This window comes from Stegodyphus dumicola, chromosome 4 (assembly GCF_044657685.1).
Source record: "Stegodyphus dumicola isolate Sdum_Otavi_A_Nest chromosome 4, ASM4465768v1".
Taxonomy (NCBI): domain Eukaryota; kingdom Metazoa; phylum Arthropoda; class Arachnida; order Araneae; family Eresidae; genus Stegodyphus; species Stegodyphus dumicola.
The window spans coordinates 96,489,951-96,513,852 of record NC_140771.1 but is presented as its reverse complement, the minus strand read 5'-3'; the positions used below and the strand labels follow the sequence as shown (position 1 = coordinate 96,513,852).

Sequence of the window (23,902 nt, the reverse complement as noted above, 5' to 3'; positions counted from 1 at the left end):
TTGCCATACTCAAAAAATCTAAAAATTTTTCAAAAAGTCTAACAGATGCATATAACAAAATTAAATTAAGTAAATGCATATAAGAAAATAAAATTAAGTAAATGCATATAAAAAAACTAAAGTAAATGTATATAACGAAAAAAGAAAAATGAGGTAAAAACAAATTTTCAATAATTTTTCAATACAGTAGTTTTTAAATTGCTTGTTTTCAAATTTTATATCATTTTTATGTATGTACTAATATACAGTGTATGTGTGCGAAAGTGTGCTTGTTCGGCATATCCATATATATTAATTAAATAAATCTGATTTGAAAATGCATGCAATAACGCGCTATTCTCGTAATTTGAAAAACACTAAAGTATTGTCTGAGATAAATGTTTATTAATTTTTTTCTTCTTTATTAAAAAACAAATTAGTTTCTTTTCATCTGTATATGAAAAATAACAAAATTTTGCTGTCAGAATGGAAATTATTAAAAATATAAAACTCATTTTTTTCGAACAAAAGTTTCTGAGAAATTTCTCTAGGTCAGCAGGTAGTAACAGGACCACTGACTGCTTTGTTTGAAAAACCCGATGAAGTGGATGATTTTACCCACAAAAGGTTTTCTTTAACAAAGCAGATGCGGTGCAAATGGCTTTGCTGAGAAGCGTTCGTATTTGAATAGCTTGAAGCTTGAAAGCTTGAAGCTGCGTTCACACTGGCGCGGCAACGCGTTCGCGCGTAAAGCGTTAACCAATCAGAAGCGAGCTCAGAGGCGGCATTCGCCGGATGACGGATGGCCGGATGGATTGATTCAACTTCAACTTTTCGACGCTTGACGCGTGTGTTTCTCGATTCACGTGATTGCAACAACCAATGATTATGTTTGTTTACCTACCCGCTTACTACTGCAGCTTTGGAAGCCATTTTTACCCATTTTAGCACTTTGTACCAACAAAAAATCAAACAAACAAAAATTAAAAATGAGTGTTTCTCTAGCGACGGATGAACTTTTAATAAATGAAATTCAGAAATACCCGTATTTATATAATCTGAACGATAAACGCCACAAAAATTCCCTGATGAGGAGGAATGCGTGGATCAGCATAGCTGAAGCCATTGGATCTACAGGTGAGTGGCATACAATTTTTCTGCATTTTAAACTGATTAAAATTCTTTCTATTTTAACTACTTACGCTAATTCTTGAAATATAACTAATTCAGTTTGACTAAAATTAACTTTTAAATAAACTCATAAAGCATGATTTACTGAATTTGTAAATTAAAAATATCGTAATTTCCTCTCATACTACTGCTTAAGTGAATACTATGTTTTATTTCATTTTTAGTTTATATTCTTTAATCAATTTAAATAACGAAGTATTACGATCTATGACTTTTCTACAGATTAAAGTTTCTCATATTTATGATTTGTTCTTGCAGCTGACAGATGCCAGGAGCGATACAAATCGCTCCGAGATCGCTTCAGGAAAGAAAAACGTTTGCTTAAGCAGACGAGTGGCAGTGGTGCAAAAAGGAAAAGAGAATGGCCACTGTTTCAATCAATGACATTTCTTGAGCCGTTTTTAATTGATAAAGAGTAAGATTTTTAAATTATGTACCTGTTCCACAATATTCTTGCATAGCATTATGATTAACTACATACAATATTATTTTACCTAACAGAACATTTTTTGAGGATTTTAATTTGGAAAGATAATTTTAAGCAATTAATATTTTTTAAATGTATATAGTTTCTTTTGTGTGAGTTTATATGGTTTGAAAATATGTTAGATATGCTTAAGGGATTGAAATGCAGATTGAAAATAGGTATTAGTGTCCTATCAAATTAATATCATCACTGAAATTAATATACAAAAACATCTGAATGAAATTTAACATCAAATTTATTCATGTTAAAATGTATATATATTTTAAGAAGTGTTTCTATGAATTTTAAAGCACTTCTTTTTACCTTAAAAATTTGATTACTTTGAACAGGTCAAGTAATCAAATTTTGAACATTTGAACGTCCAAATTTAAGCTTTTTTCTTTTTTGTATAGAAGACCCTTTATCAAATGGCAAACATTTAACTGTAATTCTTTAATACGATACTAAGAAGTTTTACTTTGAGAGAAACAAGTGCCTATTTATATCGTGAAAAAATATTATTTGAAAACTTCATCTTTTGATGCTGGGAATAAAATGTAAACATTATACAGTATAAAGTCCGGAATGATATAAAATCTGGACCTCAAAACTCCCCCACCTCATTTGCCTCCCCAACCCCTCCATGCATAATAAAACATGTGAAGAGTCCCGATTCTTAATTTCACTTCTACACTAAATAAAATACATTCTTATTGAAGAAACAATCATTTTAGCATAAATTTGTACAATCAGTAATTTGGCTTCATTGCTGCGTTTGAGATGCATTGGCACACATCTCAAACAGAAACATTCCATATAGATACATCGCTGATGTGACACCAACCTGGCAAATCATTATTTATGTGTATTATACTTTCCTTTCATCATGCCATGTTTTGCCTAAACAATTTTTTTTTTATGTTAGAAATTGAATAATAAAGGAGTATGTTAACCTTTTATATTGACACTACGCTTGGCGATGATGAGGTAACATTTAACAAAAATTTCTTTGCATATGCTAAAAAAAGATTTTGTTGATGAGACTCATAGACCCAAAGTTTAACTTTAGGGTTGCTGAGTTCATTGGAAAAAATGGCAACTTGCCATACAACAGCACTATTCAAGTGAGACTTCTTTAACACATTTTGAAAACAATCTTAAACATCATATGATGACATACATACTTTCTTGGACAATTTTTTATTGAAATGAGCTAGGGATGAAAATGAAAAAATTGTAGAGAAAAAGGTCAGTAGGTAGTAAAAGGACCACTGACTGCTTTGTTTGAAAAACCCGATGAAGTGGATGATTTTACCTCCAAAAGGTTTTCTTTAACAAGGCAGATGCTGTCCAAATGGCTTTGCTGAGAAGCGTTCATATTTGAATAGCTAGATGCTTGAAAGCTTGAGTTGGAAGACGTTCCCGTAGCAATCAGTCAGACAGCAATAAAATTTGTTATAGATATTTCTCTCTCTCTCTCTCTCTCTGTGAGTTCTTGAAATCTTGGAATGGGTGAAAGTTTATTTTGTTTTACATATATAAGGAAACTGCATGTAAAGCAAAATAATTCATGGCACCCATTGTATGTTAATCATTGTACGTCCCCTCAGCTCTTCGGTTGGGTATTAAGAAAAGAAATTCCTATACTGCTTTTGTATTACTTGTATAGTGAAAGAATTGAAAAAAATAACTTCATATGAAAAGTTTTTCTCCGATGAACGAATACAGCTGAAACATATTTCTGTCTTCAAGTATATCCACAAAACATGAAATAGTATTATACTCTTTTGTATTCTAATTGTATTTTTATATTACTTCGTGGTAAATTTTTTGATTCTTAAATTTCTCTCTCTCTTTTCTTATAATACACAAATACTCTTTCAAATATGGATGACCTATGAACCTAAATATTTATTCTATAAAATGTTATATAAAAATTAGTCGCAATCAGTAGACACAGCTTTGTGTATATTATATTCTTGAATACATGCCTGCAATTAATACTAAGAATACTATTGATAAAATTCGTGATAGGATTAATAATGAAAATACTGTTTAAGCTAAAAACCGATTTGAATCTTTTTTTCATTATAGGGTAATAGGGTAACATGAGCCAAACAATTTTCGTTAGAAATATACAATTATGCTAACTTGACACATCAGATAGAAAATATTATCGTCAGCGTCGGCTATGATAAAAGATTTTTACGCTTAAGATTTTGGATTATGATAAAGCACACAGGACCTATTTGTCTAAGGGAAAGGAAGTCTTTGGGGTAGATTTTTTGTGGGAAACAAACTGTTAATTCACAATGAATTGTACTTATGAAAAACCCCTAAACACCCCATGCAGCCGCGAGAATTTACCGGTGCTCAGCTATCTTACCGCTTGGAGACTAGTTGGCTTTCTGAACTTACGCAATACCTATCTGAATTTTAATATTTGCATAAAAAACGAGCAAAATAAAATGACACATTGTAAATAGTACATTTTACTGAAATCAGACTTTCTTTGAAAAAGGAAAATTAATTGTAAGGAATAAGATGGATGCATTTAATTAAACGGCGGGCAATAACAGCGCTGATCATATGTTTCGTATAGGAAATCATTTTCTTCGTGTTATCGTATAACGGAAAATAGCCACAGATTATATTTTACAGTTTTTAAGAAGTCATGGGTTATCTGCTTTAAGAGAACACCTTCGTGGGCAATTTTCTAAATAAAATTGGCTTGAATTCACGTTACGCATCGGGAAAATCATAAAGACCACAAGCAGCTAAACTGTTCGGTTGCCAACAACAAAATACCAACATCAAGCAATCGTATTCACTCAACTATAGTGAACTTAAACTAATGTTTGTATATTATTAATAGTATTAAAATAACGAAAATATTTATTCTAATAAAAATTTTTGTTTGAATATCCTCCTAATAAGGTATTTCCTTTGGTTGGACATTTGTCAACAATAAATGCTATGTTTAAACAAGACATTTATTTAGAGCATAATGCTTCAAAAGTGTATGCTGGGATCCCTAGAAAAAAAATATCGCCGGAAAATATATCTCCGAAAAAATATTTAATTATTCATATTCTTATGATTAATTATTAAATAATTAATGACTTTTATAATTATTAAATGAAATGCTTATTTATACTTTACCAAATGTACAGCAACACTCTTTCTTTAAAAAAATACCATATTGAATAAATTATATTGTAAGCTAATAAGTAACAACATTGCTTTGTTTAATTAAGATACAATAACAAGCCGAACAAACATTAAATTGGAAGTCAAACAACAAAAATCAGCGTTATATTTTAAAATTTTCACAATCTAATTTTCATTATATCTTATCTCGTTCATTTGCGCTTTTGCAGCTGAAGATGATGGTTCGGTAAAACCATCGAAACTAGTCCTGTGAAAATTTGAAAATATAACGCTGATTTTTGTTCTTTGACTTCCAAATTAATTGCTTTGTTTGTTATTAATATGTCTCATCTTTCCTATTTCAGATAAAATTTACTAGTGTTTCTTGGACAGGAAAGCAAGAATTTTTAATTTGAATCAATAAATTTATGATACACTGAAAACGGTTTCATGTTATAATTCGCTTTCTGAATATCTTGAATGTATATGAAAAAGTAAAATGCAAATTTAATATTAATATTATCACCCTTAAAAACACCCAAATATTTCGTTTATTACTCTCTTAAAACTACGTAATAATTAAGGAAAAAAGAAATTATTTAAAATAATTATTAGTTGCCTGCAGTTGAAGAATATAGGAAAATGCTGAAGGTTTTAAAGATTTTTAATTAATGACAAAAATACAGAAAATCGGAAATAATACGAAATATTTCAGCAATATCTCAGTAGGAATGAAAGTTGCACCAGATATTTGTCAGAATATAATTTTAGTGATAGCAGTTTAATCAGTCCGCATTGAAATTCCGGTGATAATCAGTGACATACAGATTTAGGTTACTTAGGTTAAAAATGCGTAATAATTTAAAATACAACTGGGTAAATTTTAAAACCAATTTATTTGAAAACTAGCAGCTTCGCTGCGAGCTTTCGCCTGGCTTTTAAATGTACCGGAAAAATGGCTGAAGGGAACTCCAAACGTTAAATTTAAAAACTGCGTAGGATTTTATTCTGCAGAACAACTTCATAAAAAAGTTATTACGTATAACAAAATTACAATGAAATAAGCAATATCCCTTAATACAAATATTAATTATCCTAATATATAAATTAACCAAATTCCATTTGCAAAATCTTAAGAACTCAAATGGTATGAAGGAGGATAAGAACTTTGTTTATTAAAAAAATCAGTCAAAACTTTTCAATATCTTAAACACAGTGAAATGAGCAATAAGTAAAATAAAGGAATGCAAAAAACAAAAAATTCTGAAAAGCAAAGTATAATTAATGATATTTTATCTTATGTTTTCAAGGGGAAAAAATTACAATGAAATAAGCTATATCTCTTAATACAAATAGTAATTATCCTAATTAAAAAATTAACCAACTTTCCGTAGAAGAACAAAAATCATGCAAAACTTTTCAATATCTTATAAACAGGGAAATAAGCAAAAAAAATGACATGAAAGCAACTCAAAAAACATAAAATTCCGCGCAGAATTTTACTCCACAGAACAACTTTATCAAAAAAAAAAATCAAGAAAACTATATTATATTTATATAAAAATGACAATGAAATATGCCAATCTCTTAAAAACAGTGACATAAGAAATACGATGAAAAATTGTTGCCAAACCCATATTTCTAAAAGAATGAAACTATTCAAAATGATGTGATTTCATCAAAAATCTATCAACAACAATAAGACAGGAAAATTGTTGCCAAAATCAAATTTTTAAAGATGTGAGATGTGAAAAATGTACTCGGAAGCTTCATTTAAAAAATCTTTTAAAAATACAAAATATTATCATTTTTCCAAAATTCTTTTTGTAAAAGCATTCGCAAGGATGAAAGTTTAACGTGTCCAAAAATCAAAGAAAAATAAAGTGTACATTTTTAAAAATAAACTTTTTTAGAAAAAATCCCATTGAAAAAGTGTTAAGCTCCCTTTGTTAAATAAATTCGTATTTAATCGATTTATTGAAACACGAAATTTATTTTAAGTTCGTAAAATAGCTAAGTGCCTACGTTTCATGATGATGTGAAAATGGAGTGTGTAGAGTAAAATCTCGCTTTCCTATAGCCCATTATATTTCAAAATGACACGATTTCGTCACAAAACATGAAATTAAAAAAATTCGAATTCGAATTTCGAAAAAATCGCTTCGAAGTGCATTGGCTCTTGTGTAGATGTACCTATGTACCAAATTTCGTAGCCGTGGGTTTATTAGTTTACGCGCAGCGCGAACGAAAGGCGCACACACACAGACAGACACTTTCTTTTTATTATACTGTTGCGTGCGTACGGGTTCGTTACGAAAAGAATGCACAAGTCCGATGAAAAATGAACAAAAATTTATTATTATCACAACAAAATGCTTAAATTTTCTCAAGTTATGATGCAGTATTACAATATCTCCCAGTAGTTATCTTTTAACTACTCAAATGTCCATTAGAACGTAATTCAAAACAGCTAAAGAACGCTAATCCGCGAATTCGCTACAATCAACAAGAGCAGTTTTCTAAACAACAACAAACTAAGCAGCAACTACAACTACTACAAACTGAGATGTTTTCCTCCTTTTATAAGATTTTAAAATCACGCGCTAGAATTTTCCAGTACTTTCTCGAAATCAAAAAGAGATATTTATTTATTTAATGCACGCGCTCTTGTATTTTCAATTTTCCGGCTTAGCTTTCTTTTAACCACTTCACCGTTTGCCCCGATAGAGCATCGTCAGTTTGAAATGTTTATTTAACCGTCAGCGACGGCAGACTATCGTCGAGGTGAAATTTGGCATGAACCGTGACCCCCGAGAGAGATTCGACGCTTCTTATTTTTCCTACCCCTCAGTACCAGTCGAAAAGGAAAAGAAGTGATTGATGGCTTAATTGACCAGACTCACTCCACAGATTGTACCTGAAAAGCAAACGACAGGGGATCGCTTTTTCCGAGGGAATAATCCCCCTTAACACAGATTTCGAGAGATGCACAACAATTCACACACCTTCCCATTAACTAACAAACAAGTCTGAAGGTTTTAAATGCTATCCTTTCAAATCCGAACGTGGCCTTTTTTTTTTTTTTTTTTTTTTTTTTTTTTATGAGTACATACACTGTATACTCTGAACTCTTTCTGAAGTAATAAGAATTTCGCATAGAAATAATTCCCTTACCCCTTCATGATTAACTTAGTATAAATAAAATATTTTCTGTTTTAATTTTGATTCCTTGAAGAATTTTTTTTTTAACTTTTTGAATGTAGAGAAATGAATTCACTTTGAAAACGTACCACTTTTTCAGGTTATTTGGCTGTTTTTTAGTTGAAGTGATTGTATTCGCTTTTGTTTTATTTTATTACTGTGAGAAGTAAAGGAAGTTTATAAGCACGAAAATTTTTGGGGTTCATATTTCATCGGAAATATCCATTTTGCCCGTTCCCAAATCCATTTTCACAATCCTTTTCCAACTGTGCGTACGGACAGAATAAAGAAGTCATTTTTTCTTAAATGGGTAGTTAAACAGTAAAATAGATTCAAAATAGATTTTTTTCCTGACATCTGTATGGTACGTACATACGTATGTATGTATCTCGCATAACTCAAAAACGATTAGTCCTATAACAATGAAATTTTGTATGTTGGGCAGCTATAACATCTAGTTGTGCACTTCTCTTTTTTATTGCAATCGGCAGTACCAAATATATATATATATATATATACTGCTCCTTACCAGCTTAAATGTTTTTACACGGCTTTTATTTTATTTTCACAATCTTTGGTGGTAGTCATGTATATCCAATTATGAAAGTATTATAAATGATGAAAATATGCATGTTTTGACAATGTCAAATTAAAAGAAAAAAAAATTATTTGGATAAATATTGAAATCTATCTTTCAATGTGTTCTTCAGGTTCCCATGCCTATTTAGGCTAGTTCTGTACTCGTTATGAAGAAAAAAAAAAAAAAAAAAGTTTCAAGAAGCTTGACATCTGCACGACAAAAATTTCCCGGGATATTCAGTGCTATTTTTCGTCTCATTTTCAACTTGCATGAGGGATCGGTTAATTAGAATAATTCGAGAAAATAAGTTTAAATGAAACGCAGAAAAAATATGTATGATGTAAATAAGTCGTCTTGTGGTGTTCACATCAGTTTTTTTTATTCTTCTTTTTGTTCATTCCCCAAAGTATTTCGGTTTGGTTTATATGTATGCGGCAAAGCATTCGAGGGCTATCTGCATAAGAGGAGGGATGCCTTCGTAGAGGCCTTTGTAAGGGAAACTGGCTCGTATACATGTTACAAATCGAAAAACAACGAAAGCGCCCATGCAGCCAGCCTCTCCGCAGGGATTCGAACCCCAGACCAAACTACCAGTTTTCAGCGAGTTTACCGCTCAGTTGCTGGTGGGCTCACAAAAATAAACGAGATGTTTGACAAAATATTTGATAATGAAAGAGAAATATCTTATTTTTTTTCCGAATGGCAACAGTCTCGCGAGTCGGAGATAAAAAATGTTTTATTTGGAATAGTGTTGCCACTGCTCGCTTTCCGATCTTTGAGACTGTTAACTAATAATTAATTAAAGTATTACAAAATATGAAAAAATAATAAAACAAATTCGAAATTAAAATTTGTGCTTTCAGGTGCACATGTTCGCATGAAAATTACATTATTCAAAATTTGACGGTTGTATCTACCATCATTTTTTCACAATACATGCAGATTCTTCATTATTTAATTTCTTTAAAAATAATGCAAGGCGATAACATACTTGGTGGGATCAATTTAAAAATGATTCAGACATTTAAAGTGACAGGACGAGAAATCCCGATATGAGATTAATAGCGCTTTTGGGCTAATAATTAAATGTATGAAAATATATGAGAAGTAATTCGAGCGTGTTTTATTACAGTGCATTAAGAAAAATAGTAGCAAAACATTATTTATAGCTATTTCAGATAAGCAAATATACTCATTTTTGCTTTAATTAACAAAGCTTTTATTTCACAATCAAAAATGGCATTTGCATTTGAATAACTTTCAATCGATTTTACTCTTCTTACTAATTATCAGATGCAAATCGAAAAGTCCTAAAATGCATAGCATTAGATGAGACGGATGCGAGTTTTTAACACGTTTTATCATCACATCATTACCCCGAATACACACACACACATTTATATATATATATATATATATATATTATATAAGATATTAAGATATTTTATTTATTTTTATGTAAGATTTTTAATTTAGGAATATTTCGTACGAATATAGTTTTATTATTTATAAAATGATGTATGATATATTACACTTTAAAATTATTCCTATATTTAAAATAATTATAAAAACAGATTTCCAGGGACGACATAGCTTGGTCTTAAATGGTAGTGTGGTCAAAGCTGATAATATCTCCTCTACGAGGTACCAGCTTTTGTGTTCGATGGTCGCCTTTATGGGGTTGTCACTGACGTCCTTGAGTGTGACAAGTACGGGGTTCAGGTTCATTTCAATAGAATTTCTCAATAGACCTCACAGGTAGTGGAAGGGGGAAGGAAATATTTCTCTCGTTAATTGAGCTAAATTTCAGACACAAAATGTTTACCTTTGGAAGAGAAAAATGGTACAAAATATAGAAGTTTTGCTCGTCGTTGAAGTGGTTAATATTCGTCACGCGCTGCACTGCGCGAGAAATAAAACCATTTAATTTATAATTGAACTAACATTAGCTTTTTAAATACCAAATTCGTAACAATATGTAGAGAAGATATATAGAGATAAGATTGTTTAAGGGAAGGAAACTTTCAAGTTTCGCAGCTGTAGCCTGCGGCATTAAGACGATCATCACGGAGAGTCTAGCCTTTTGCAATTCTCTTGAGAGCTCCCAGCTACTGAACAATATCTAGTGTAATCAATCTCACTTAGCGGAATCATTGAAGTAAAATTCTGGGAGGGATGGGAAATAACAAAAGAACTGCTTGACAATTTTCAGAGGTTTAGGGTTATTTTCGCGACATTTTACGGGAAGTTCAGTCCAAAACTAGCGACAATTTTAAAGGGATTCGCAGAAAATCACTCGACAGGCTAAGGGTTAACTATATTTACACTTGGACCGACTCGCGGGTTACATTGGCATGGGTCTCGTCCCTACCTCGCCGTTGGCTACCTTTTGTGGCAAATCGAGTTGCAAAAATCCAGGAAGCTGTTTCAGGTATTCAATGGAATTATGTTGCTGGGAAAGAAAATCCTGCAGACTGTGGGACCAGAGGTTTTATTCCATCAGAATTCTTACAATGTGAGTTATGGATGAAGGGACCGCAGTGGTTAAACGAATCCCTAATTCATGTACAGCAAAATTCAAGTGTAGAATTAGAGGGTGAAGTTATGTTGAAAGAATTGAAAAGGAGTTTCAGTTCAAATGTTTCCAAATTTGAAGAGCCTAGTGTGTTTTCAAGATTTTCATCATAGTTAAAGTTATGTCGAGTGTTAGCGTGGTGTTTAAGATTCAGAAATAATTGTAGTAAGTTACCTACAGAGCGTACAAAGGGTTCTTTATCTACTGAAGAATTCTGTGAAGTTACTTCTATGATTGTTAGGATTGTGCAAAGAGCCGAATTTCCAGAAGAATTATTCTGTTTAGAATCTGGTAAACCCTTGAACACATCAAATAAATTACTGTCTTCAAGTCCTTTCTTGGATTCCGCGAGAGTAATGCGTATAGGCGGAAGGCTCAGAAACTCTACAGTTTCAAATAATCAGAAACATCCTATGATTTTACCTAAGAATCACAATATTACGCGTTTAATTATTAAGCATTATCATGACACGTATCTTCACGCAGGTACGCAGCTACTCACTTCTGTCATACGACATAGATTTTGGATTGTGAATGCTAGAGATATTGTTGCGTGCGTACGGGTTCGTTATGAAATGAATGCACAAGTCCGATAAAAAATGAACAAAAATTTATTATTATCACAACAAAAATGCTTAAATTTTCTCAAATTATCATGCAGTATTACAATATCTCACAGCAGTTATCTTTTAACTACTCAAATGTCCAATAGAACGTAATTCAAAACAGCTAAAGAACGCTAATCCGCGAATTCACTACAATCAACAAGAGCAGTTTTCTAAACAACAACAAACTAAGCAACTACTACAAACTGAGATGTTTTCCTCCTTTTATAAGATTTTAAAATCACGCGCTAGAATTTTCCAGTACTTTCTCGAAATCAAAAAGAGATATTTATTTATTTAATGCACGCGCTCTTGTATTTTCAATTTTCCGGCTTAGCTTTCTTTTAATATTCGTCACGCGCTGCACTGCACGAGAAATAAAACCATTTAATTTATAATTGAACTAACATTAGTTTTTTTAATACCAAATTCGTAACACTGCCCCCTTCCCAAGGACTGCACGTCCCGGGCAGTACAATCCCTGGACAGGAAGCTAAACTTACAACTGTGGCATAAATGCATTAATAAGCATTACATTACAATAATAAACAACATGAACAATAAATGCAATAAATAAAACAAATCAAATGCTATCAAATACAAATCAAATACACATTTAAAAACAAAAAGGACCGTGGTTTTATACTATTTACAATTATTTACATTACGTACTATGGCCATAGTAATGGGCTAACCTGTCGTAATGACCGACTTTAGGTTTAGAGTTCGAAGACTTACGGATCCGAACCACGACGTCATTCAGCCTGTTTAGGACCGTGTACGGACCATCCCAAGGTGACTGTAATTTCGGACAGAGTCCCTTCCGTCGAGTCGGATTCCACAACCACATCTTGTCTCCTTCGTGGAATTGATGTTCAGTAGCTCTTGTGTCGTATCGGGTCTTCATCTTCTCCGTCGCCAAGTTGACTCGCTCTCGTGCAAGGTTGTGCATCACTTCAAACCGGGCCTGTAGATCTTGAATATATTCCTCAGGCGATGAAGGAGCATCCGGAGGGCGGCCAAACAATAGATCACAAGGCAAACGAAGGTCACGACCGAAAAGCATCTGTGATGGAGAATAGCCGCAGTCTCGTAGACAGCACTGCGGTAAGCCAGTAAAAAGAGTGGTAATTTCTTGTCCCAGTCCTGTTGGTTTCTGGAAACCACTAATGAGAGGTTATTAAGGATGGTTCGATTGAACCTCTCTACCATGCCGTCCGACTGGGGATGCAATGGCGTCGTTTGAGTTTTGTCAATGCCGAGTAGTTTGCATAGTTCTTTGATTACTGCCGAGTCAAAATTCCTTCCCTGATCGGAATGTAACTGAAGAGGGACTCCGAACCTGGAAATCCAGTGCTGTATCATTACCTCAGCTACTGTGACAGCCTCTTGATCAGGAATAGGATAAGCTTCAGGCCACTTGGTGAAGTAATCAATGACAACGAGTATGTATTTGTTGCCATCAGCAGTTCGTGGCAGAGGTCCCAAGATGTCAAAGGCGATACGTTCAAACGGCGCACCTACGTTGTAACGTTGCAGCTTGCCTCGGCTGCGTTTCCTCGGTCCTTTCCGACCTGCACAGGTATCGCAAGATCGGCACCACTTTTGTACGTCATCCTTTGCATTATTCCAGTAAAAGCGCTCACGAACTCTCTGTAAGGTCTTCATAATTCCAAAGTGACCTCCTGTAGGGCTGTTATGTAGTTCTTTAAGGACATCAGGAATCCGGGATCTTGGAAGTATCAGTTGCCATCGGAACGTCTTCCCATCATCCGATTCGAATTTCCGGTATAAGACGCCGTTTCGAATGTGAAGTGAATCCCAGAGTGTCCAGTATTGTTTTGTTGTAGGACTACAGATAGAAATGTCCTGCCAAGTAGGTTTTCTGTTTGATGACTCCATTAAATCAATTATGGGTTTAATGTCGCGGTCTTCCAGTTAGTCTTTCCTGACTTCATCATCACTCCACGGGTCTCGATCAGCCGTTGTTGATTTTGTAATTTGTTTTGCGACCGGAGTCAGCAGCTCGTATTTCGCTTCCACCCTGGAACAATATCGGCAGCTTTCTGGGCAAGGTCGTCTAGACAGGGCGTCGGCGTTCCCGTGTGATGATCCCTTACGATGACGGATAGTGATGTCATATTCTTGGAGTCTCTGTATCCACCTGGCTATTTGACCCTCAGGATTCTTGACATTTAAAAGCCAGGCCAATGAGGCATGGTCCGTGCGGAGGAGGAATTTTCTGCCGTATAGATAATGATGGAAATGTTCTACAGCTTTGACTATGGCGAGCAACTCTTTCCTTGTGACACAGTAATTCCTCTCCGGTTTAGACAGGCACTTGCTCCAGTAAGCTACTACACGTTCTTGGCCGTCTATTTCTTGGGACAAAACCGCACCGACACTTTCATTGCTCGCGTCCGTGTCGAGAATAAATGGTCTGTCGAGCTGAGGATACGTCAGGATTGGAGCAGATGTTAAAGATTCCTTTAAGTCGCTAAATGCATCCTCGCATTCTTTTGTCCACAAAAACGTTTGCTTGCTCTCTGTCCGCTTGTGAGGGGGTCTTGCGATGGAAGAAAAGTCCTTCACGAATCTCCTATAGTAGGTGCAAAGCCCTAGGAAGCTTCTCAGCTGATGGACATTTTCGGGACGTTTCCAGGATTTAACCGCTGATACCTTTTCAGGATCCGTGCGTACACCTTCTGCAGAGATGACATGTCCAAGGTAAGTCACTTCCTTTCGGAACAATTTGCATTTAGCGGGACTCAGCTTCATTAAGGATGGTTCGATTGAACCTCTCTACCATGCCGTCCGACTGGGGATGCAATGGCGTCGTTTGAGTTTTGTCAATGCCGAGTAGTTTGCATAGTTCTTTGATTACTGCCGAGTCAAAATTCCTTCCCTGATCGGAATGTAACTGAAGAGGGACTCCGAACCTGGAAATCCAGTGCTGTATCATTACCTCAGCTACTGTGACAGCCTCTTGATCAGGAATAGGATAAGCTTCAGGCCACTTGGTGAAGTAATCAATGACAACGAGTATGTATTTGTTGCCATCAGCAGTTCGTGGCAGAGGTCCCAAGATGTCAAAGGCGATACGTTCAAACGGCGCACCTACGTTGTAACGTTGCAGCTTGCCTCGGCTGCGTTTCCTCGGTCCTTTCCGACCTGCACAGGTATCGCAAGATCGGCACCACTTTTGTACGTCATCCTTTGCATTATTCCAGTAAAAGCGCTCACGAACTCTCTGTAAGGTCTTCATAATTCCAAAGTGACCTTCATAATTCCAAAGTGACCGGTATAAGACGCCGTTTCGAATGTGAAGTGAATCCCAGAGTGTCCAGTATTGTTTTGTTGTAGGACTACAGATAGAAATGTCCTGCCAAGTAGGTTTTCTGTTTGATGACTCCATTAAATCAATTATGGGTTTAATGTCGCGGTCTTCCAGTTAGTCTTTCCTGACTTCATCATCACTCCACGGGTCTCGATCAGCCGTTGTTGATTTTGTAATTTGTTTTGCGACCGGAGTCAGCAGCTCGTATTTCGCTTCCACCCTGGAACAATATCGGCAGCTTTCTGGGCAAGGTCGTCTAGACAGGGCGTCGGCGTTCCCGTGTGATGATCCCTTACGATGACGGATAGTGATGTCATTTCCGACGATGATGATGTCGTCCAGGTATATCAGGCAGGCTTCGTAGGAAAGGCCTTTCAAAACAGTCTCCATGAGGCGTTCGAATGTTGCCGGCGCATTACACAGTCCAAACGGCATCACCTTGAATTGCCAAAGCCCTTGTCCCGTAGTAAATGCCGTCTTTTCTAGATCATCAGGATGGATTTCTACCTGCCAATACCCACTCTTTAAATCAAGTGTTGAGAACCACTTGCTTCCAGAAAGAGTGTCTAGAATGTCATCAATTCTAGGAAGAGGGTAACTGTCTTTCTTCGTAACCTCATTCAACCGGCGATAGTCAACGCAAAATCTTGTTGAGCCGTCTTTCTTTCTGACGAGAACGATGGGAGATGCCCATGGACTCGCTGAAGGCTCGATGACATCGCCTTCTTCCATATCTTTTAACAGTGTTCGCACCTCTTCCTGTTTAGCAAACGGTAGACGTCTTGGATGTTGCTTGATCGGGGGATGATCGCCGGTATCGATTCTATGTTGTGTCAAACTAGTTCGACCCACGTCAGAAGACGAGCGGGAGAAAACAACTTGAAGATCTTTAATGAGGCGATCGGCAACATTTCTCTCTTAATCGTTTAATTGTGCATTCTGCAATAACTCCGATGTAATGCTCTCTGAGGACACGGGTTCTGGGATGTTACTCTTTCTTTCAACGCTGGTTATTGGAGTACATGCTGCAATCACTTCACCTTTCTTAATAATTCTCACCTTCCTTCTCAGTTACATTGGCAACTCTCATCGGGATAACCGTTCTGGATAGGTCGACGAGTGTTGAGGCTACTAGTACTCCTTTTGGGCTATTACAGTTATTGGGATATTCTATGATGCCGTAGCGGAAATTTCTGTTTTCGGCTATGGATCCAGGAAGTAAAATTTCTGTTCTTGCCGGTATTGTGATATTGTCTTGTGCTATGATTTTATGGACAGATTTCACTTCTTCATCATTATCTAGAAATAACGCTATGTCCTCAGATATAGAATGCAATTCGTTATTTTTAAAATCCAAGGAAAAATTGTATTTACTTAGAAAGTCCAATCCGAGTATGCAAGAATCAGTGATCTCTGCTACATATGCCGTGTGATGGTAAGCGGCACTTCCAAACGTGATGTTAACATTTACTTTTCCGTCGATGTCGATCTTCTCACCGGACACAGTCTGGAGGGTAACCCAGGGCGGCGTCCAGATAAGTTTGTTTCCTAGTTGTTGAGCCAAATCTTTTCGGATGATGGTAACGTTGGCTCCTGTATCTATAGTCATATTGCACGGAATTCCATTAATATGTCCTATATGTCCATTAATATGTTATGAAAAGTCCATTACTGCCGCCTCTCACTGCAGAAATCTGAAGCGCTTTAAACGGGGGCTTTTCATTATCTGGCAACCTCCGCCCCGCGAGATGGCCAATAATTAGTTTCCCTGCTGCTTGTTAGAAGCGGTCTTAACATCCGTACCCTGGGCTATTCTGCAGTTTCGTCGTATGTGTCCTTCAGCACCGCAGTTCCAGCACTTAACGGTCGGTTTCTTCTCACCAATATTCCGTCTCAAGGCGTTCAGTTGTCTAGTTAAATCGTCTAGACGAGCGGTGCCTTGATCCTCTGGCTCTTGGACTTGAGCAGCTCTGACTGGGTGGCGGTCTCGACGAGTGGCTTGCTGGGCTGCCTCGAATTTCATGGCGTATACTAGAGCGCTTTTTGAATCTTTTACATCTGCCATTCGTAGAGCTTTCTGTATTTCAGTATCCTGGATGCCGTCGATAAAGTATTGCAAGGACAGGATTTCCCTTGTTTCTGTCGGGCATTCCGAAAAGGCGAGATGGGACAGCCTTTCAACATCCGTGGCGAGCTCCTGAAGTGTTTCGGTAGGCTTCTGTTGACGAGATTTTAATTGGAGCCTGCTGTAGTCTTTTAAACACTTCTCCCCAAAGCGCAGCTCCAAGGCGCCGGACAGAGCTTCGAAATCTGACCTTTTGTTTTCGGGAAGTGTCTGAAGGATATCCGCTGTGTCTGCTCTCAAAGAAGCGGCGAGATGACAGGCCTTAATTTGGGAATCCCACCCATTCGCATCCGCCACTATAGCAAATTGTGTTTTATACACTTGCCAGGAAGTCTTCCCATCATATGTGGATAGCTTCAGAGATGGACGAGTAGGCATCGGTAAGAATTTAAAACCATCACTATTATTCCCTGCCGTCGCTACGAATTTCTTTAAAATATCCACTTCTTTGGCTACTGCAGAAACCCTATCATCAATTTGTTGTTCGATTTGGTGTTGGACGGCACAAACTCTTCCTTCAATTCGTTCCTCCACAGCAGAAACTCTCCCTTCTATATGTTCTTTTACAGAAGAAACTTTTTCTTCTATTTCTTCTTTCACCGAAGAAACTCTTTCTTCAATTTGATTTCTTACGGAAGAAACTTTTTTTTCAATTTGTACAACTTCATTTTCAACTGTCTCAATTCTGCCTTCTATAGCTTCAAATTTATTTTCTATTATGCAGGTAATTTCTCTTTTCATTTCTTCTTGACCAGCTTGAACGGCTTTCATTTCGTCCTTAACGGATTCCTGGCCCAATTTCATTTCTTCCTTAACGGATTCCTGGCCCAATTTCATTTCTTCCTTAACGGATTCCTGGCCCAATTTCATTTCTTCCTTAACGGAGTTGACGGCTCCTTCCATCTTTTCTTGGAAAGCAGCAAATGCAGTCATCATTTGCCTGAATTGTTCTTCCATCGCTCTTGTTATTGGCATTCAATTCTCACTTCTGACACCAAAAATTGTTGCGTGCGTACGGGTTCGTTATGAAATGAATGCACAAGTCCGATGAAAAATGAACAAAAATTTATTATTATCACAACAAAAATGCTTAAATTTTCTCAAATTATCATGCAGTATTACAATATCTCACAGTAGTTATCTTTTAACTACTCAAATGTCCAATAGAACGTAATTCAAAACAGCTAAAGAACGCTAATCCGCGAATTCACTACAATCAACAAGAGCAGTTTTCTAAACAACAACAAACTAAGCAACTACTACAAACTGAGATGTTATCCTCCTTTTATAAGATTTTAAAATCACGCGCTAGAATTTTCCAGTACTTTCTCGAAATCAAAAAGAGATATTTATTTATTTAATGCACGCGCTCTTGTATTTTCAATTTTCCGGCTTAGCTTTCTTTTAATATTCGTCACGCGCTGCACTGCGCGAGAAATAAAACCATTTAATTTATAATTGAACTAACATTAGATTTTTAAATACCAAATTCGTAACAATATTATAAGAAAGTGTACAAACCAATGTGTTATCTGCCGTAGAGTTAGAGCGCAAACTGCAACTCAGCTAATGGCAGATTTACCCGCTTCAAGAGCTACTCAAAGTAGAGCTTATTCTCGTGTAGGGATTGATTTAGCAGGACCATTTAACGTTAAATATCGTTCTGGTAGAGGAGTCAAAATCTTTAAGTGTTACGTATGTCTATTTATTTGTTTTACTACAAGAACAATACACTTAGAATAACTAATTCAGAAGACAAACAACAAAAATCAGCGTTATATTTACAAAATTTCCACAGGACTAGTTTCGATGGTTTTACCGAACCACCATCCTCAGTTGCAAAACCGCAAATGAACAAGATAGGAAAAAATGATTAGATAAGATAAGAAAGCCTGGACAAGAATAAGCAAGTGGCGCCATCTGTTGGTGAAACTAGAACTAAAACATAATTTCTTTAAAGGCCGAAGGCAAATTTGGATTGGAATTAGGATAGTTAACTAGAACAGAAAGATTTTTATGAATGTAAAATGCCTCTAGAAAATCCAGGTCTCCAACGGAAGATGTTTTTTGAATAATTTTGGCAGCAGAAAAATTGAAAGTGTGATTTTCGGACCAACAATGTTGCGCAACAGAAGACTTCTGTGTTTCCTTTTTTCTAACATATGCCTCATGTTCCTAGACGCGAAATTTTAAAGCTCTCTTAGTTTGGCCAATGTAAATTAAACCACACTGTCAAGGAATCCTATAAATACCCCAGGAATTCATGTCCGGAAGGGGGTCCTTAAGTATGGAACTCGGAATTTTATTGATGGGAGAATAAACAACCCGAAAGTTAAATTTCTGCAAAATATGTGCAACTTTATAGCTAATTGATGGAAAGAAGGGAATGACAACAGAATTTTTATAATCTCCTAAAACAAGAGTGTGCATTTTAGTGTGTTGAGATGAGAATTTTTTAACTGCTTGATTAATAATGTTGGGTGAAAAGCCCCTGTCAATAGCTATTCCATTTAAATAATTTAGTTCTTCATCAAGGGCTAGTTTGGAGGAGCAAACTTCACGAGCACGGAAAACATAGGAATAAAATGAAGCTAACTTTTGTTTAGTCGGATGACATGATTTAAAGTGTGGTGGAAAGCAAACCGATGAAGGTTTACGGTAAACTGTAGTACTGAAGTTGGATGTGTTACGTGTGACCAGAATGTCGAGAAACGGAAGAGAATTGCAAGTCTCAAGTTCAAAAGTGAACTGAATAGCAGGATCAATAGAATTCATTGTTGAAAGAACTTTATTTAAATCATCTTTATTACTTTCAAACAGGGTAAAAGTATCGTCTACGTAGCGGAACCATGCCGGGAAGTTTAAAGTTTCAAACAATTTTGATTCATAATAATGCATGTAGATATCAGCCAGGATGGGACTGAGGGGGCTTCCCATGGCTAATCCCTCAGTTTGCTTGTAATATTTATTTTGGAAAACAAAATGTGTTTGTTTCAAACAGAGTTGAGTGAGAGAAATTAGCTCATCAATCAAAAAACTCCTTTTAGTGTGTTACAGTTTAATCAAAAAACTCCTTTTACAGTCTTCCAGTTCAAGTAGTTCAAAAAATCTTCCCATTGTAAACATCAAGCCAATAGTTAATATTTCTAATGTTAGTCTTCCAGAAGAACAAGAGAGAATTCTAAAATATAATTTTAACTTCTCACAAACCTGCAAACCCTCGATTCCAAAGATTTTGGCTCCTATCGAAAAAGCTTTCAAGTTCAGTAAAGTTTCAGATTCACAGAAAGAAATGATTAGGCATCTTATCGCTCATAATGTGAAATTCAATAATAAACCTTTGAAACCAAATCTAACTGCGAGAGAAAGAGCTACAATGCACGAAATTCATTCTAACCCGGATATTATCATTTCAAAGGCCGACAAAGGTGGCCAAATAGTCGTCATGGATAAGAACACTTACATCGATGGTGTCACTAAACTCTTAAACGATGGACCATATAATCCGATCCCTAAAGATCCTTCACCTTCCGACTTATCAAAAATAAAATCTGCGATCAAATCTTTGCAAATCATTTCAAGCAACTTAAAACATTCGCTTATCCCATCTGTTGCGAATTGTGCCAGATTATATGCTCTTCACAAAATTCATAAAAGTGGTATTCCTTTCCGCCCTATTGTATCAAATTTAGGTACTGCCTCGTATCCATTAGCTAAATATTTGGTTTCTAGATTTTCCACACTCTTAGACAATAACATTTACACCATAAAAAATTCAATAGATTTTGTAAAAAGTTTAAAAACATTTCTCCTAGTAATTTACTCATGGTTTCTTTTGATGTAAAATCATTATTCACCAATGTCCCGGTGGAGGGTGCATTAAGATGTCTAGAAACCAGACTTCGCGAATTTCATTTCTCTTGCAACGAAATTGATGAGCTAATTTCTCTCACTCAACACTGTTTGAAGCAAACACATTTTGTTTTCCAAAATAAATATTACATACAAACTGAGGGATTAGCCATGGGAAGGCCCCTCAGTCCCATCCTGGCTGATATCTACATGCATTATTATGAATCAAAATTGTTTGAAACTTTAAACTTCCCGGCATGGTTCCGCTACGTAGACGATACTTTTACCCTGTTTGAAAGTAATAAAGATGATTTAAATAAAGTTCTTTCAACAATGAATTCCATTGATCCTGCTATTCAGTTCACTTTTGAACTTGAGACTTGCAATTCTCTTCCGTTTCTCGACATTCTGGTCACACGTAACACATCCAACTTCAGTACTACAGTTTTACGGTAAACCTTCATCGGTTTGCCTTCCACCACACTTTAAATCATGTCATCCGACTAAACAAAAGTTAGCTTCATTTTATTCCTATGTTTTCCGTGCTCTTCAAGTTTGCTCCTCCAAACTAGCCCTTGATGAAGAACTAAATTATTTAAAAGCAATAGCTATTGACAGGGGCTTTTCACGCAAAATCATTAATCAAGCAGTTAAAAAATTCTCATCTCAACACACTAAAAGGCACACTCTTGTTTTAGGAGATTATAAAATTTCTGTTGTCATTCTCTTCTTTCCATCAATTAGCTATAAAGTTGCACATATTTTGCAGAAATTTAACTTTCGGGTTGTTTATTCTCCCATTAATAAAATGCCGAATTCCATACTTAAGGACCCCATTTCGGATATGAATTCCTGGGTTATTTATAGCATTCCTTGCCAGTGTGGTTTAATTTAGATTGGCCAAACTAAGAGAGCCTTAAAATTTCGCGTCAAGGAACATGAGGCATATGTTAGAAAAAAGGAAACGCAGAAGTCTTCTGTGGCGCAACATTATTTGTCCGAAAATCTCACTTTCAATTTTTCTGCTGCCAAAATTATTCAAAAAACATCTTTCATTGGAGAACTGTATTTTCTAGAGGCATTTCACATTCATAAATATCTTTCTGTTCTAGTTAACGATCCTAATTCCAATCCAAATTTGCCTTCGGCCTTTAAAGAAATTATGTTTTAGTTCTAGTTTCACCAACAGATGGCGCCACTTGCTTATTCTTGTCCAGGCTTTCTTATCTTATCTAATCATTTTTTCCTATCTTGTTCATTTGCGGTTTTGCAGCTGAGGATGGTGGTTCGGTAAAACCATCGAAACTAGTCCTGTGGAAATTTTGTAAATATAACGCTGATTTTTGTTGTTTGTCTTCTGAATTAGTATTTATTCGGCGTGTTATTGTGTCTTAATTTTCTTACTTAGAATTAGTTGGAGATCTTTCAACAAAATCATTCCTCGCGACACTTAATTGGTTTAAAGCTCGTAGAGGCAAACCATGTGAAATTCACTGTGATTGTGCAACGAATTTTATAGGAGCTAATAAAGAATTAAGGAAAGCCTTTTCTACTGTTCAACGCGATGAACAGCTACAGGGTTATATTTCTTCAGAAAATATTAAATGGTTATTTAATCCTCCCTCTGCCCCTCATTTTGGAGGGCTTTGGGAAGCGGGTATCAAGTCTATGAAACATAACTTAAAAAGATGTTTAGGAACACATATTTTAACATACGAGGAATTTTTGACATTAATAACCCAAATTGAATCCTGTCTTAATTCTAGGCCTTTGGTACCAGCTTCAAGTGATTGTAGCCACTATGAGGCGATAACACCAGGACACTTTTTAACCGGAGCGGCTTTAAGCGCTATTCCAGAATCTAACCAAATTCAAGAAACCATGAGCTGCAGTGACCGTTGGAGAAACGTGCAAAGGTTTTTTCAACATTTCTGGAATCGATGGAGCAGTGAGTATTTATCTAGATTGCAGCAGAGACCCAAGTGGTGCAAGTTACAACAAGATCTGAAGATTGGTGATATGGTTCTTATTAAGAACGAAAATCTACCTCCGCTACGTTGGAAATTAAATAGAATTACTAAAGTGTATCCTGGTCTTGATGAGAAAGTTCGAGTGGTGAGTTTACGCACGTCTAATGGTGAAATAAAACGACCTATAGCAAAGCTCTGTGCTTTGCCATTTAATTCCTGATTTATAGACTTTAATTTTTATTTTTCAGGTTTATACAGTTCAACAGTTTAAATTTATTGTTTGAACCCCTTGGGACTTCAAGGCTGGGGTTATGTTCGATGTTATGCAAATTGTATTTCTTTCTTTGTACCGAGGAGCGGCGCAGACGCAAATTTGTTAGGATTTTAAAGCTCGCGTTTAGAGCTTTGAGGTTGCTGTGAATTACTGGAGTTTCAACTAAGCAGAGGTTCTTCTGAGTTTGTGTTGGTAAGCCGCTACCGATGTCGGAGTTTGCAGTGTGGTCTTCGCCGTTCCTCAACCAACCTACTGTTTGAAAGCCAATAAAGAAGTTTCGGTCGACATTATGACTCTGAGGTTTCTTGGGTTCTATACTGAAGTAATATCAAGTCAATTTACAGTCCACTATTTTTAACAACGGATCATACATCATCGTTTAAAAACAAAATGTTGTCTCTTAATTCTGAATTTCATGTCTCTCAGATGATTTCTCGTGGAGTTATGCAAAAAAAGAATACCTTTGCTTAAGTTTTGCACACCAGTGTACATTGATACAGAAACACTAGCAAGATTAAACAGCGCCCTCTTACGGGGGCCAATGGATGGCGTAACATCGTATATGTTTCACTTTGTGGCGTAACATCGTATATGTTT

General features: G+C 35.9%; 1 protein-coding gene across 1 annotated transcript; it reads left to right on the top strand.

Moving 5' to 3' along the window:
• The first annotated feature begins 899 nt into the window (after positions 1-899).
• Positions 900-23,755, top strand: LOC146997615 (uncharacterized). Its single transcript, XM_085814256.1, has 2 exons — positions 900-1,585; positions 22,828-23,755. The coding sequence occupies exons 1-2, from the start codon at positions 1,551-1,553 to the stop codon at positions 23,249-23,251; spliced, it is 459 nt and encodes a 152-aa protein (XP_085670382.1). The 5' UTR covers positions 900-1,550; the 3' UTR covers positions 23,252-23,755.
• The last annotated feature ends 147 nt before the right edge of the window (positions 23,756-23,902 follow it).

Excerpts from the sequence above, each read along its gene's own strand:
- LOC146997615 (XM_085814256.1), top strand. The coding sequence starts at position 1,551 with ATGACATTTCTTGAGCCGTTTTTAATTGATAAAGA. Across the intron at positions 1,586-22,827 it reads CCGTTTTTAATTGATAAAGA|GCCTTTGGTACCAGCTTCAA; the intron begins GTAAGATTTTTA and ends TCTTAATTCTAG.